This window comes from Populus nigra, chromosome 7 (genome assembly GCF_951802175.1).
Source record: "Populus nigra chromosome 7, ddPopNigr1.1, whole genome shotgun sequence".
Classification (NCBI taxonomy): Eukaryota; Viridiplantae; Streptophyta; class Magnoliopsida; order Malpighiales; family Salicaceae; genus Populus; species Populus nigra.
The window spans coordinates 6,157,336-6,174,232 of NC_084858.1; the positions used below are offsets into that span (position 1 = coordinate 6,157,336).

At 35.3% G+C, this 16,897-nt stretch overlaps 1 protein-coding gene, 1 long non-coding RNA gene and 1 pseudogene across 2 annotated transcripts; all 3 read right to left on the reverse strand.

The window, feature by feature from the left end:
• Positions 1 to 151: 151 nt before the first annotated feature.
• LOC133699428 (protein CHROMATIN REMODELING 35-like) lies at positions 152 to 2,524 on the reverse strand (annotated as a pseudogene).
• Positions 2,525 to 6,813: 4,289 nt separating this feature from the next.
• On the reverse strand, positions 6,814 to 8,671 carry LOC133699182 (uncharacterized). Its single transcript, XR_009843244.1, has 2 exons — positions 8,376 to 8,671; positions 6,814 to 7,393 (listed from the first exon to the last, which is right to left on the reverse strand). It is a non-coding gene; the product is annotated as an uncharacterized LOC133699182 (long non-coding RNA).
• Positions 8,672 to 9,523: 852 nt separating this feature from the next.
• Positions 9,524 to 15,586, reverse strand: LOC133698421 (protein CHROMATIN REMODELING 35-like). Its single transcript, XM_062121331.1, has 7 exons — positions 15,467 to 15,586; positions 15,283 to 15,338; positions 14,769 to 15,202; positions 13,067 to 13,954; positions 12,180 to 12,338; positions 10,049 to 11,802; positions 9,524 to 9,964 (listed from the first exon to the last, which is right to left on the reverse strand). Exons 2-7 carry the CDS (start codon positions 15,329 to 15,331, stop codon positions 9,961 to 9,963), a joined length of 3,288 nt encoding a protein of 1,095 aa, XP_061977315.1. The 5' UTR covers positions 15,332 to 15,338; positions 15,467 to 15,586; the 3' UTR covers positions 9,524 to 9,960.
• Positions 15,587 to 16,897: the final 1,311 nt, after the last annotated feature.

Genomic DNA, 16,897 nt, shown 5'->3' on the forward strand with positions numbered 1-16,897 from the left:
CCAACTCACCATGTTTCCCACTCTCCACATTAGTTTCCTACGTAGAATGAGGATTGGTAATTAAACTCTCAAGGAAGGAACTTGAATGTGTGAGATGGAAAATGAGCTGTCTACATCTATACCAGTGGTTTTTGCGTCCTTCGCCAAGAACTTACCTGAAATTATTATTGCATGCATCAATATTGGTACAAAATGAAGTGTTATAATATGATGAATCTTGATGAAGAGAATATAAATACACTGACCTTTTGTACAAAACCTTCAAATCTTCCCTGAGTCCTGGACTCTCGAAGAACACATCGTCATACTCATTCACATCGACAGTCTTTGCTTCAAACTCTTGATCTCAACAATAGTCATTCCACTTAAACCACATTTACGAAATCAACTCCTTTTTGCAGCATGATAAGCGGTCTTGCTCCTCAGGTGAATCTGAAGCTACCAATCTATACGCATAAACTTTCTTCTCCCGACCTGGCCGGAATGCACGCCCTATTGCCTGACGGTTTACCGGTGGGTTGGGATGAACATCTAATATCATAATTCGTGATGCAACAACCAAGGAGATTCCTCTCCGCATGCTTTGATTGATCCAAAGAAGACCTTGGCATCTGGGGAACCATTAAAGCGCTCCATGCACCTCTCCCTGTTCTCCGCATTTGAGTCACCTGTAATTATAAAGAGCTCTTCCAGGACTCCAGCCCTTTATCTTTGCCGACAATCTCTCCAAAAGTCTCGGAGGCACGATATACTGACTGAAAACCAGTAGCTTCTCACCAGTTGACTCACAGAGGCCCAGAAAATTGAGAAAAAACTTCGGTTTTGCTCCAAGCCCAACTCATCCAGAACTGTATCTAATTATCTATCTTTACATCATCACCAGCTAAACCTCTTTCTCCACTTGCTGGATATTTCTCTAAAAAACATTTTAGCTTTGGGTGCATATACAGAGCACTTCCTACAGAAGTTTGCTTGAATTTACTCAACTTCTTTAACCTCAGAACTTCATTTTTCTGTCTTGCACTGAGATTTAGCACAACAGTGAAATCAACAAGCCCGGGTAGCTCATCAAGGAAATCTCCTTTATAGAAATGAAGGACTTTGCAGGTCATCTCACGGAGATTTTGTATGGCAGCCTTTCTTGTTCTGAGATCTTCATCATTCTGTAGTGTGTACTCTACCAAGTCAAAGAAAGCTGAATCTGTACCAGTATGACTCCTCATTTTTGGTATCTGCACTCTGCTCATGATGCGATTAACAATTTCTCGGCAAGTTTTAAACTTCAGAAACTTCGGCCGAACAAGGTTCAGAATGTTGAATACCTCTTTGACATGATTTTGGTATAGTTTTCCTGAAAGTATCACTTTCAGGGGGGTTTGAACTTGCACAAGACATTGAAGGACCTCAATTTCCTCATTTCTTGGAAGATGACCATCATCAAGAATAAGGTGGGGACCTTTAGCAGTACATCTTTCCAGTCAGCAGCCACCTTGTTGCTCACATTGTCAGACACTATGACGGAGAACTGCTTATAACCTAAAAACAAGATGCTCCATTGTTTTACCCATTGTTCCAAAACATCCAGTTGCCGAGACCGTTTATCTGCTTTTGATGAGTAAAAATCAATTAACGGGATATCCTCAACTTGCCATGTCTCAAATTCCTTCTTCCAGGTAGCTAAGATTCCTTTAGGCATTACGACTAGTGGTCTGCCATCAGGATTCTTGGCTAGGAAGCTTTTTATAAAGCTGATGACGATGAATGTCTTCCCTGAACCTGGAGCATGGGCTAAAATGCAGCCCCCTGGATCATCAGCCAACAGATTGCTGCAGAGAAACTCAAAGACCTCCACTTGATGGGCTTTCATTTTTTTCCTATGCTTCGGATGAGCAGAAATTTCAGTCTCCATCAACTTATTTCCAGGAGTTTGGCACCAAATGGAGTAAGATCAGCAGACTCTCTGTCTTGGATATTTTTAGGCTCACGAGCATAAGATCCTTTCAAATGCGACAAACATAATTCCACAAATGCTCATATGAATAATTCCACAAATGCGACAAACATAACCATTATCATCCCTCATGACAAAGGAATGATCACATTCCTGACTATCCTTCCTTCTTCACGTGTTCATTGGTAGAGGGATTTGCAGCAAAATCCCATCGAAAGAAGAATCTCTTATATTAAATTACAACATGAGGCAATCTAAGACAGTTGAAAAACTTGATCGAGTATGACCAATGATTCTGACATACAAAATGAGAATTTCCAAATCCACTGCAAAGATGTAAAGCCTTTTATGCAGCAATATGCAAGTGCTACCTCAAACACTGCATAGAAGACGAGCAGTACCTCCAAATGATATAGGAATCACAGTTATGAATATAAATTACAGGTGTTATTCTGAAAGGTACAAAGTGCTGGGATACAGAGCTATACAGCACACTGCTACAAGCTTTCAACTTGAAAGAAGCCTTCTATCTATCCCTTCAACCAGAGATACCCATTCAACCACCAGTCTCATCACAGACAGCCACGACCCTTCTTCACCACCAGCAAGATCAACCGACCAGTTCAGAATCCATCACAGCAGATCAGATGCTGGAAAATCCGCAACATCCAGATTTGGCCGAGAGAGTCTTCTTTATTGTTTTTACTTTTCAGTCAGGTTTTAGTTGTAACTAGACAGGTGACCCGTATGCTGCGGCCTTTCTAAATTTTCTCAGGGTAAAAAATTAATATTCAAAGCATGATAACCCGTTAAATTTATCAAAGCATGACTCATGATATAAAACTAAAACAATACACAAAAAAAAAAATTATAAAATTCTAGATCTAATAACTTAATATTCAAAATGAAAAAACAATATAAAAATATAATGCTAAAGAAGCAAATTCAAGTCATCCCGGTCTAATTTTATAAACTCACAATCCACAATATCAAATATAAAAAAAATTCAAAAGAAGCACCTAACAAACAAAACAAATAACAAAAAAAAAACCTTTAAAAAAACCCTGAGTTAATTTTATTAACCAATCACCGTAATAATCAAATAGAAAGAAAACCAAAAAAATAACAAAGTTCAAGGGAAAATTATTCCATGCAACACAATGAAATTAAAAAAAAAACCCATAAAAAATCAAGAGAAAAATCAGACTTTCAAAAGAAAAAATTGGCAAAAATTACCAAAGTTAAATAAAAAAACTTAGAATGAAAATGCAAGCTAACCTAGGTTAGCTTTACAACCCCCCACTCAAGATAACCTATCATGCATGCATTTATTTTTAAATAATATTTAACAAAACACGCTCAAGGATCAATAATTCAAAGCCAACCTAAGAACATTAAAGGATATATATTCTTTCTCACTCCTTAATGATCAAGTGTGTGTATTCTTTCTTATTCCTTAATCAAGTTTATTCATTCATATCAAACTTTAACTAATATTATTATTCTACTTTCCATATATATTGTATATACGAAAAGAAATGATGTGATATATTTATCGATTCAAGAGAGACTGTTAGACCAACATCGCAGCAGGTAGGGGTGATCATTTTCAGTTCGGTTTGGTTTTTATAAAAAAAATAACCAAATCGAAAAAAATTTCAAAAAAAAAACCGAAACCAATTCAAACTGACCGGTTTTGATTTGGTTTTTTAGGAAAAAAATCGGTTCAAACCGGTTTGGCTTGGTTTTTTCGGTTTGACTCGGTTTTTTCGGTTTGGCTCGATTTTTTGCCGGTTTGGTTTGGTTTTTTTTTGTTTCAGTTTCGGTTCGGTTCAGTTCATTTTTTTCGGTTTTAGGCTTATAAAACCGAACCAAACTGACTAGTTTTTTTAAAATTTTAATCGGTTTTTTTCACAGTTCGGGTTTTTTCGGTTATTTTTTTCTGATTTTCTCTGTTTTTCCGAAACTGAACTAAAATCGGTTTTTGCCAGCAGGGAACTTCAACTTGAACTTAGTCGTCAGGTAATTTATTCATTCATATCAAATTTTAACTAATATCATTATTCTACTTTCTATATTGACACAATCAATAAATGAAATCCTTCCTCTTATCCTTTCATTTGTCAACAAATTAGATTTAAAGAGAAACATGAAAATTTCCTTCTTTATTTTGTAAATTTTCTTCATATTCTTCAAATTCCCATATTCTAACAAAATTCATTTCACCATTCAAATAAAAAAAAAATATTTCTTTAATTTTATTTGTTCTTGGCTGAAATTTAAACTAAAAAAATCGTAAAAATTTCATGTTATATTTACTCTTTAACATTAATTTTATCTCTTATCTATACAATCCCATCATCTTATCAAAATTCTTAAATTTTATTATTATTATTATTATTTGCCCAAAAATTCCTTCTTCGAGAACACCTAAAACTTTGCTTCAATTACCATAATTTATTGCTTTCTCTACTCACTTCAATAATCTTAACACAATTTTACAATCAATTTCAACTTTCTCTAAAATTTATAAAGAACCTTAATTTTAATTTCACAAAGTTCAATCAATTTAAAGTATGAATTCTTCAAGAATCTTATTTAAAAATATTAAGGAACCTTACCAAGTAATAGTCAAAGCTTTAACACTTTCAAATTGAGGAATTTTCCCTAGCTTTGATTTCTCCCTTCTCTTAGCCGAATGCTTCTCATTCTCTTTTGAAAAAATCAAGTTTTGTTTTTTGTTTTTCTATATTCTTTCCCGCACGCGCACATATTTGCATAGGAGTGATCATTTTTTATTCGGTTCGGTTTTTATCAAAAAAAGTAACCAAACCGAATTTTTTTTTTTTAAAAAAACCGAAACTAGGTCAAACCGGTTTGGCTCGGTTTTTTCCGGTTTCGGTTCGATTTGGTTTTTTCAGTTTTTTGCTTATAAACTGAAACCGAACCGAACCGACCGGTTTTTTCAAAATTTTAATCGGTTTTTTTTCTATTCAGTTATTTTTTTTTCTAGTTTTCTCGGTTTAATCGATTTTTCAGTTTTTCTGTTCACCTCTACATTTGCACACACATTTATATGCATAATCTTTTTACAAATTCCTTCTATGTCCTTTAATAGTAACTTTTATGATTTTCGGGTAAAATTTCTTGAATCCTAACGCCTATTTATACCAAATTTAACCTAAGCTAATTTGAATTTCACCAAGTTATACACTGGTACTTTCAATTCCGTGCAATTCACTTCTATTAAAATTTTATTCACATTTATGTATTTATTTATTTTACTACTTTTTTATTTCTTTTAACACCTGTACAAAACATTTTATTTCAGATTCTCAAATCTATTATCATTCTTATAATTTAATTTATCATTTTTCCCCATTTTTTTTGTAATATTGACTTTTATTATTACCAAGGATATTACCTGGGGGTTTACATATCATTTTGGGTAGGTCATGAATATATGATTTAGACATTATCATTTCTAGTCGATCAAATTCATGTTCTTTTTTTTAAAAGGTAGAAAGATCAAACTCATTGGATTACCACTAATACCTAGCAATAAGAACAAGAAAAAAAAGAATGTGAACGAACAAGGACTTAATACAATGAGTTTAGATGAGTTTGAGAATGAGATTAAGGAATAACCTATTATGTCTAGTTTAGTTGTAAAAGAAATTTCAAGAAACTCTTTAATGGAACAACCTAAGAAGGTAAATATGGTTAACATAATAGGTCCAAAGAGTTTAAAAATAAGGTTCTGTCTCATTTAGTTGTGTCTCATAATATGGTTAACAAATCTTTAGTTATAAATGAGTCAGTTGTGCCTCATTTAGTTGTAGGAGTTTTTAGAGACTTTTTAGTAGAGTTGCCTGAAGAGGTAAGTGCATTGATGAGATAGTTTAAAGATAATTTTTATTATGAGTTCCCTAATTCCTTGACCTCTATACTTGACACCTAGCTTGTCATAGATTTTGAGCAGTCTTCCAAGCTTCCTGATTCTTCACCCACCATGCTTGATGTCCAGCGCATCATATGTTAGAGCAACATGTTGAGCTTCTTGATCCCTTACCCCTGACATATAATGAGAAAGATGAAGATAATCATAATTTACTAGGTTATGTCTAAACTATATCTACTAAGGTTTTAAATAATGTTTGTTCCACTTCATACCACCAGTCATGTATGTTTATAGTTACAAACATAAGAAGCTTGTAGATTTTTTTCCTATGTCTTCTCACTTTAAAATATCTGATTTAATTGAGTTTTTTGTGTGTAGAGTTTATAACTTGCATGTTGAGATCATAAAACAAATTCAAGTAAGTAATGATCAATACAAATTTCGAGTTAATTTATATAAGTATCATGATTTACTTAATGTTGAAGATTATTTCATGATATATATTAAACCTGAACGATGTGATTTGAAAACAAGTCATAAATGATCAATAATATTTGGAGATTATTAATGTTGAAATCACAAAATAAATTCAAGCAAGTAATTATCATTATAAATTTTGAGTTGATTTACATAAGAACCATGATGTGTTTAATGTTGGAGATTATTTTGTTACATATTAGACCTAAACGATGTCCTTTAAAAACCAATCATAAATTGCAAGTGAATAGTGCTAGATCATTCGAAGTGTTGAAAATAATTGAATCAAATAGTTATGTTATTAAATTGCCACTAAACTTTGATATTATCTTTATTTTTGACATGAAATACCTTGTTATATATAAAACACAATAGCTTATCTCTAATGATCCCTTTGAAATCCTTGCCCTATTATCCTTATCTTTGACACAAAAGAAACACATTAATACTACTTTGAATGCACAAGTTGTTTTTACCAGGGATGTTAAACTTTAATGAATCTTAGTATATAAGTTAGACGACCAGAATCATACCATACATGAATTACCAAAGAGACATCATAATAGCTTGATCCTTATTTTGGAAGCATTATTAGAGCAGTTTTGATTTATACTTGACGGGGTCAAGTTTTTCCAACCCCAGGAGAGTTGGTGAGGATATTAGGCCGAGACATGTTTAACATGTTTGTATGATCTATGATGACAAGGGAGAGCTCAACCCTTGTTTATTGGATTTTATTTAGGTTTGTTTAGTGGGTTTAATTTAATTATTGTTGGATATTTTATTAGGGGGTTATAATCCTTATTCTAGTTAGAATCTTAGGATTTGTATGTTACTCTTTTTTTCTAAATGTTAATAAGTTTTGTTGAATTGAATAAAATTTAAGAGTCGCAAACTTTTACAAGCCCCATTCTTCTCTTCTTCAGCTTCCTCTTATCTTTCTTTGGCTTCCTCTTCTTAGCTTCTTCTTTTCTTTCTTCTCCGGCTTCAAATCTCTTTTACCCGGCATCTCTCCTCTCCTTCGGACAGAATTTTCCTTCTTTCGTCTACTTCAGAATATCCTCCTGTTACCAATATGAAGTTATGAAGAAACATTAAGTGAGCAATCGGAATTGCAGACAAAATTAAAGCAATTGAACAGTACAGACACTACTGAAAACACTTTGTTCTGCTCATTTTGAACGTTAAAAACCAAAAGCAGAGCATAAATTGACCGCTTTCAGGTCTCTTTCAGTAATTACTTAACAAGTTCAAGTTATCCTTATCCCGTAGTCTTTGGAATTGACACTAGCAAGTCTAAACTCTCAATCACGCTGAAAGTTAAAAAAAAAAAAAAAAAAAAAACAAGAAAACCCCCTGAATTGTTAGCAACAAAAGAAAGGTTCGATCTTCTTCCTCTTTTTTTTTTTTTCTGTTTTTGGAGGGGAAAAAAAGAGTTCTTGAAGTTTCTCTGATTTGAGAAATTAGAAAAAGTTAAAAGGTTCTTGTTTTTTTCCATTGGAAACATAAATTTCCATTGCAATAAACCTTTTATCCTTGAGAAAAAAGCAACAACAAACCCACCTCCATTTTTTTTAACAAAAGAAGCTACAGATAAGAATTGATGAGCATGAACCATGGGTGCGGTGCATATGATAAATTTACATCACCGTGACCATGTTTGTCATACATGTAGCATAAAAAGACGCAAAAGAAAAGAAAAGGTTCGTCTTTTTTTCCCATTTCTGGCAAAAAAATGTTCTCGGTGTTCCTCGGATTTGAAAAATTACTCCGACGCAAAATTGCAGAAATTTAAATATTCCTCTTCAGATAGCTTGGGGGAAAAGATCTAAAACTATTTCTTGAAAAAACATGATTCCCCATTAATTGCAATTAACATTTAGCCATTAAAAACAACAAAACCCACCTCCATTTTTTCAAGCATAAGAAGCCACAAAGATTAAAAGAGGGAGCTTTAGCATTAATCAAGGGTACATGAGAAACACCATCGATCATTGTCATAAACTTAAAGAAACTATACAGAAATGCATCGTTATAAGCACATACCAGACTTGGAATCTGCAGGAACTGAGCTGCTAGCTTCAGTTTCAGCTTCCATTTTCATCCTTGACAAAACTTAGACTCAAAGAAACGGAAGGGTTTTGTACAAAGGAAATAGCTTTGTTATGTTTGCTTTACAAAACCAAACAAAAGATTCACTTATTTCTCACTTCTTTCCTCCCTTTTCCTTACTGGACTTTCTTAAAAGTAAAAAGCATTGAGAGGGACTGAAGGGTAGTCGAAAGTGATTCCTTTTCACTCTCGCATTTTCAATGTGGAGGTCTGCTTTTGATTGAAAAGGGAAGGGGGTGAGAGGACAAGACTAGCCTGAAAAAAAGAAGAAAAAAAGATATAGACCCACAACTAAGGAGGGAAATCAGCAATAGGATCACAGACCTTTGCTATTCTTGTTGTCAAGATGATGTATTTAAAGCTTAAATAGTAGTAGGTAACGATTCATGAGCTGAAGTTAATCAAGTTCACAATTTAGTAGAGTTTAGCCTATGAACGTTGTGATTTTAAAGCAGGATTGGCTTCTTCTTTTTTTTTGGTGGGATTTCTCACCTTTTTAGAGAATATTTGGTGACATGTTGAAATCAGGTTTTTTAAATTATTTTTTTTACTTGCAATTAATTATTTTTTATATATATACTACGTAAAGTAAAACATACTGCACTGGATGCTTTTGTACATAGGCTGACTATATGTCATTGGTGAGAGGACAAGAGCCTGAAATCAGCAAGCCAAGAAAAAAGTGAGAGCAAATGCCAAGGAAGGCAAATCAACAAAGGATCAAAGACCTTGGCCATTCCTTTTGTTAAGTTTTGATGATTTTTTAATGATGTTTATAAGCTTAAATATAGTGGGTAACGATTGAGCTGAAGTTAATCAAGTTCATAATTTAGTGGAGTTTAGTATACAAGTTCGAATATGATGTTTTGTTTGATTTTGGTAACGCTCACTTGCATGGTTGCCTCTAGGCTAGGTGAACAAGGGAACCATGTTTCTGCTAAGTGAGTTTAGGGAACATAAATCCACTAGATGGGGGGAATAAAACGGAGGAACTCCATGAAATTTCTGTTAGCAGCTCAAGAAAGGCTTAATCATATCGATTCCTGTGATCCTTTGGTGGATGAACACATTGCTAAACCAGATAATTAAAGACCAAGAAATTCGTATTTGTCATCCTGTCTCGTCCCCATGATTCCCTGTACAGTCATCAGTCACAAAGCTGATTAAGAGCGCAAAACCTTTGAATGCTACAAGCACAAAGACATGCATCCTATACTTCAGCTGATTACAATCACTTAACAGAAAAACTACGAAAAAAAATGATGAATATTTACAAAGGCTAAAATTCTGGAGGTGCGCGCAGTAAGTTCGTCCACCTAAAGACAAGTGAAACAAGCTGGGAATAAACAGCCCAGAAATGATAACTTTGCATCTATTTTTCAATCTTGCTTTCAACTTCTAAGATATCTGTCTGCATTGCTTTAAGACCATGGACCAGGAAAGTATGTACAGTTTCTGAGTCAGAAGTAATAATTTATCTCCACCTACTCCAGTGCTTCAACCCTATCATCGCCAGGTCCTACCTGGAACATATATAGGAAAAATCTGAGGAGAAATAATGGAGATTTGCTCCTGGAAAATTAACAGAGTTACCAATGTGCACTGACCTTTTATACAAAACCCTTACATCTTCCCTCGCCAGCGGACTTTCCAAGAAGCGATCTCCACTGTCATCCAACTCAACAGTCCCCACCTCAAAATCCTGGTAACCACAGTATTCATTCCATTCAAACCACATTTTTGCGATTGCTTCCTTCCTGAAGCAAGTGGTATGATCTTCCTCTTCAGGTGAATCAGCAGCGACCAACCTATATGCATACACTTTCTTTGTTTGCCCAGGTCGGAATGCACGTCCTATCGCCTGGCGAGTTACTGAAGGATTAAGGTGAACATCTAAGATAATTATCCGAGATGCTCCCACCAGTGATATCCCTTCTCCACATGCCTTAATGGACCCAAAGAATACTTTAGCATCCGTGGAGTTGTTGAAACGCTCCATGGAACACTCCCGATGATCAGAACTTGACTCACCAGAGATCAAAAAGATTTCTTTTCCTAAAATCCAGCCCTTTACTTTCATCACAAGTCTTTCTAAAAACTTCAACGGTGTGAGGTACTGGCTGAAAACCAGGAGCTTCTCCCCAGCTGACTCGCATAAGCTTAATATATAGAGAAAGAATTTCGCCTTGACTCCATCTCTCACATCTACTGTCTCTAGCAAGTTATCCATCATATCATCAGTTATGGCAGAGTTCTTGGAGAAGGAGTTCAACTTTGGGTGTAGATAAACAGCACTCCCAACAGAACTTCTCTTGAACTTCATTGCCAACTTCTTCAACTTTTTCACCTCGTGCTTCTGTCTGGAACTGAGGTTCAGCATCAAAGTGAAATCAACCAGCCCTGGAAGCTCATCCAAGAAATCTCCTTTATAATAATGAAGAACCTTGCTAGTCATCTCACGCAGATCTCGTATAACAGTCACCTTCCTTTTGAAATCTTGGTCTTTCTGTATGGTTTGCTCTACCAAGTCATAGAAAGCTGCATCTACACCTGCTTTGAATTGCTTCCTTGCACCTGGAATGTTTACTTTACTCAAGATGCGCTTGACAATAGCTCGGGGGGTATCCATCCTCAAGAACTTCGGACGAACTAGATTCAATACATTGAACACCTCCTTGACATGATTTTGGTAGAGGGTTCCAGACAGCACAACTTTACGAGGTGTCTGCACTTTGGCTAGAGATTGTAACACGTCTGTATTCTCATTCCTCGGAGTATGGCCTTCATCCAAAATTAGAATTGAAGGTCTTCTTAGCAATATCTCCTGGCAAGTAACTGACACTTGGTTCTTCCCATCATCACATACAATAGAGGAGAACTGTTTGTACCCTAAGAAAAGTATACTCTTCTGCTCCACCCACTGTTTCAAGACCTCCAATTGTTGCTGCCTACTATCTGCTTTAACAGAGTAGAAATCATACAGTGGAATATCCTCGATTTGCCATATCTGAAACTCCCTTTTCCATGTAGGTAATATTCCTTTTGGAAGCACCACTAGCGGTTTTGCATGTGGATATTTGGCTAGGAAACTTTGCATAAAACTGATTATCATAAATGTCTTACCAGATCCCGGAGCATGAGCCAGGATGCACCCCCCTGGATTATCTGCCACCAAATTATTGCGAAGAAAATTGAAACCCTCCACTTGATGAGGTTTCATTTGCTTCATGTGCCTTGGATGAGCAGGGATGTCAGTTACCATCAAATCTTCTTCAAACAAGTCAGCTCCAACCGTCCCATTTGAATCTCTGTCCTTGGCATTCCGGGATTCAGAGATGTAAGTCCTTGTATTCCTTTTGACCTAGATTCAAGGAAATATTTATTAATTAAATTGAAAACAATTCCATACAAGGACAATTAGCTAGAAAACAAAAGGCCAAAGCAGCAGAAACTGCAGTAAATAGAGTTCGGATTACACTGTACCATGTAACATAATATCAATAAAGCATGACTAGGAAAAAAACGAGAGGCCAGCATGTACAAAAGTTCTGCAGAAATGTGTATGCCAAATTCCAATTCTAGATATATTCTTCTCCATGACAAAAAAATTATCAAGAAATTTATAGCAGCAGGAACAGCAAACAGCATCATTTATTTTCATGTATGTTATCTACATATTATCTGTTGTTATGTATATTCCTACACCAGAAAAATGCAAAAACAATTTGCCAACATTACCTTATTAAACTGGATTTCAATTATAGTATCAATTGCTCTCTCAATAACCCCACATATGCGACAAACATAACCAATATCATCCTTCAAGACAAAAGAGTGATCACAGTAATCTTCATCTTCTTCCATGTTTTCATCAGATGGAGAATTTTCAACAACATCCTGCCAGAATCACCGGAGATTCATAATGAAATACAAAAGGAATGACTTTAAACCAACTATAAATAGGGTTTTTCTCATTCTCTCAGAATGCTAGACTCAAATGCTGGAACTTAAACAAGCAGTGTAAGCAATAATATCAAAAAGTCATTTATGATCCCTTGGCTAATGGTGCATACAAGTAAAATAAGCTCAAAAAGCATGTGCTGAAATAATAAAACATAGCTTCCTAAAATATAATTAATTTCATTTCACCACTGGATGTCAAGTAATGATAGTCCCTAGAAGCATAATCAACTAGCCATTGATATTTTTGTTTCTTTTCATGACTAATTATTCTGCTTGCTTTCTTTAGACAAACCATCTCCTTCTTCTATCAATAAATAATGAATTCAGAGGACTCCAAAAAATGAAAGAAAGAAAGAAAGACATAAAGAAAAAGGGGAGGAAACCTGGTTACAAGTTAGGCATGAAGAAGCACGCCAAGATATTAAAATTCAAAATAAGACAGAGGTCCAGGAAATCAAAGCCTTTAAAATTAATCACCAAATAATGAATCCGCAAAACCTGCCTTAATGAATAAAAAAATAATTATTCAACTGGAAAATTTAACCAGCACTTGTTGTGTCCACCACGGCCAGGGCCACATTTAGACCATGATGGACATTAAGGTAGTTCTTATCAACTACGCTTCTTTAATTTTTTTTAATCTTATATATATATATATATACCTTGGAACATTCCAATGCAAATGACATTTCTTTCCAGATATCTCCTAGACCATCATCTTTGATCTCCGTGTCAACTTCATCGTCCTCTACACCAACATAAACACCTTTATCTTTCTTGGAGTCAGGTTCACCAGTAAGGCTCGCTACTTCTCCTTGAATTCTTCTACCAACATTGTCACTAACCTGAAGACCATCATCTTTGATCTCCGTGTCAACTTCATCGTCCTCTACACCAACATAAACACCTTTATCTTTCTTGGAGTCAGGTTCACCAGCAAGGCTTGCTACTTCTCCTTGAATTCTTCTACCAACATTGTCACTAACCTGAAGACCATCATCTTTGATCTCCGCGTCAACTTCATCGTCCTCTACAACAACATAAACACCGTTATCTTTCTTGGATTCAGGTTCACCAGTAAGGCTCGCTACTTCTCCTTGAATTCTTCTACCAACATTGTCACTAACCTGAAGACCATCATCTTTGATCTCCGCGTCAACTTCATCATCCTCTACACCAACATAAACACCTTTATCTTTCTTGGAGTCAGGTTCACCAGAAAGGCTCGCTACTTCTCCTTGAATTCTTCTACCAACATTGTCACTAACCTGAAGACCATCATCTTTGATCCCTGCGTCAACTTCATCGTCCTCTACACCAACATAAACACCTTTATCTTTCTTGGAGTCAGGTTCACCGGTAAGGCTCGCTACTTCTCCTTGAATTCTTCTACCAACATTGTCACTAACCTGAAGACTATCATCTTTGATCTCCGTGTCAACTTCATCGTTCTCTACACCAACATAAACACCTTTATCTTTCTTGGAGTCAGGTTCACCAGTAAGGCTCGCTACTTCTCCTTGAATTCTTCTACCAACATTGTCACTAACCTGAAGAAATAACAATTAACATATGACATAAGACAGAATTGGCGTTGGAGCAAGCAACTGTACTTGTACAAGATTCTGAAAATGAAAATAAAGGCGCTGCTCATGATACACAATTTTGAATTTAGAATCACCATTCCAGGGCCTATACTGATAACTTTGTAAGAAACCAATGCAGGTTTAAACTGTGTCGATGATTGAATGAATCCTCTGTGATAAGCTAAGTATTCGATTTTCAACCCACTCCCCGTCCTGAGCCCTTTCACTTGAAAAGAAAAAGGTTACTATATGCATAAATATGTTTGCATGTTAGGCTGTTGTATACAAATGTTTGGATATAACTTCACCAAGCAACTAGTACTCATTTGAAAACTAGGTTCTATTTCATAACAATGCATTCAACAAAGCACCCACATTCATATTAAAGCGGACAGTTACCTCACCACATTGACAGAACATATACAATAAGATAAATGTTGGATCATGCTCATGAAAATCCAGAGTTTAATGCCGCAGGGGCGCAGCACATCAGCATGCATGTCCCACGCGCATGAACAACACCAGAAGCTACGATTTGACACTACAATAAGATAAATGTTGGATCATGCTCATGAAAATCCAGAGTTTAACGCCGCAGGGGCGCAGCACATCAGCATGACGTCCCACGCGCATGAACAACACCAGCAGCTACGATTTGACACCCGTGTAAATAGAGACATATCAAATTATCACATGTGATACATTAAACCACATTTTACAATTAATTGCACTTCAAAACACGCACATCCCCAGAATCACAAAAGCTGTTGAAACTTACCATAACGTCAGTGGAAAATTGCCCCTCGAGCTTAGGCAAAACAATCCCCTGAAAATGCCCAGCCATCCTATTCTCATTACTCTCATCATCGTCCGAGTCAATAACCACAACCGGCGTTCTCCCCACAGCGACATTTCCAACAGAATCACCACCACCCTCAATCTCATCATCATCCAAATCAATCACATTACACTTTTCCTCACCGAAACTCATCCCTCGACCACGTGGCTCATTCGACAGCGTAGGATGCATAGCCAAACACGGATGTATCAATTGAGCTCTCCGGTAAAAAAGTGATCGGATATCGTCCGTAACACTTCCATATCTCCCACTATCTAACCGCTCCAGTAAACCACGAATTGCAAATGGCTTGGCGTAATCAGTTACTTTTTCCTTCGTCTCTTTCATCCTTTTATTTCCCTTTACATGCGACTCTGTTAACCAAAAATAATTATTTTAAAATTGGAAAAATAAATAAATAAGAAGAGGGATGGAGAGGGAGAAGGAAAAGTACCATTTGAACCTGCGCGTTTTAGAGGCAAAATGTTCAGTGTACCTTCCATTAGAGAGCTGAGATTGAGAAGAAAGCATAAACGACATAAATTAATTCATGAAACGACGGGGGTTTAAACCATGCAGAGAACTAACAGAGAATGCAAAGAATGAAAGAAACCCTAAAGAGATATTAAGAGACTAACCACTGCGTTTTGGCTTGATTAATAAAGAGATTACATGGAAACTAAAGATAATTCACCAAGTTTGTTCTCTCTCTATGAACGTACAAGAAGAAAGAAGGGAGGACTGAGGAGTTTTTTTTTATTATTATTCTTGTGTTTTTTTCAGGATATATTTAGTATTGTATTAGTAGTTATTTTTTAATTGATTTTTTATACTAAAATATATATTAATAATAAAATTTATTTTTAATATCAACATATTAAAATAATCTAAAATATATAAATTATATTAAATTTTAATAAAAAAAATTAAATATTTTAAAAATATAATCTGAGTTCTCAAACGTTCTTTAATAATGTCAGTGGAGAGAATTATTTCTGTGTAGTCTGCTTGTACTGGAATTTAAAAGTTTCCGTGATGCTGACCAATGGGAGGTTTAAAAGCGGTGGATTTGGGTCTAGTGGGAACAGATTAGTAAGCAGTTCAGGACAATAGGGGCAAAGTGTAGAGTGGGGCGTGGGAATCTAATACGGGAATTCTATTGTTTGGGTGTCGGGAAATGGGTGATCGAATTCAGTATTGGGTTACCGCTGCTCCATTTCGAGATATCTTATTACTTGGATTGGATAGTACGTTTTGGATCTCTTGTGTGAGTATATAAATGGGCTCGGTTGGGTCGGTTAGTTTTGACAGTGGGTCCACTTGTTTTGAGGGGTCTCTTCGTTTTCCTCCCTTCATCTCGACTCTTAACAAAGTCAGTGAAAGCCCGAGCGGAACGGGGGTCACGTCGGATACCGTACGGATTGGTGAAATAACACCATCCATTTCCGAGCTGTCACTCCTTTCTTACATGAAAGTGAAATCGTAATATTAATATTATTTTAATTGTCTAGGGGGTTTGTTATTTTTAGGTTCGAATATTAATATCAGTGATGACAGGCAATTTGTTTTAGAGATTTTCTTTATTGTCCATAAAAAAAAAAATTGTGGTTATATATATATATATATATATATATATATATATATATATATATATATATATATATATATATGTGCAAATAAAAGTGTTTTTTCTCTAAAATTACATGTTGAGGTTCGAATGAATCTAATGGGTTTAAAGGTCAATCTCATTTTAGATAATAAATTAATCCTTCGGTTCTAATGATTTAAAGTATTCTTCTTGATTAAGTTGGCAGATGAATAACACTCAGTTATCTGTAAAAAATCTTCTCTTATGACATCGTTTCATAGATAATGTAATTATCTTTTAGAGAAAAAAAATCTAAAAAATAGATATGCAATAAAGAGTAGAGAAAAAGTAGAACCTGTCCCTTTTATAGTTCACGAAGCTTATTTTCTTCCTAAGATAAGGGGTTAAAATGTAAGAAAAATTCTCTAACTTATCAGAATAAAATATATTTAACTCGTCAGGGAGTAAATATCTCTAAATT

Excerpts from the sequence above, each read along its gene's own strand:
- LOC133698421 (XM_062121331.1), bottom strand. The coding sequence starts at position 15,331 with ATGGAAGGTACACTGAACATTTTGCCTCTAAAACGCGCAGGTTCAAAT. Across the intron at positions 15,203-15,282 it reads AAAACGCGCAGGTTCAAATG|AGTCGCATGTAAAGGGAAAT; the intron begins GTACTTTTCCTT and ends TTTGGTTAACAG. Across the intron at positions 13,955-14,768 it reads AATTTTCCACTGACGTTATG|GTTAGTGACAATGTTGGTAG; the intron begins GTAAGTTTCAAC and ends TTATTTCTTCAG.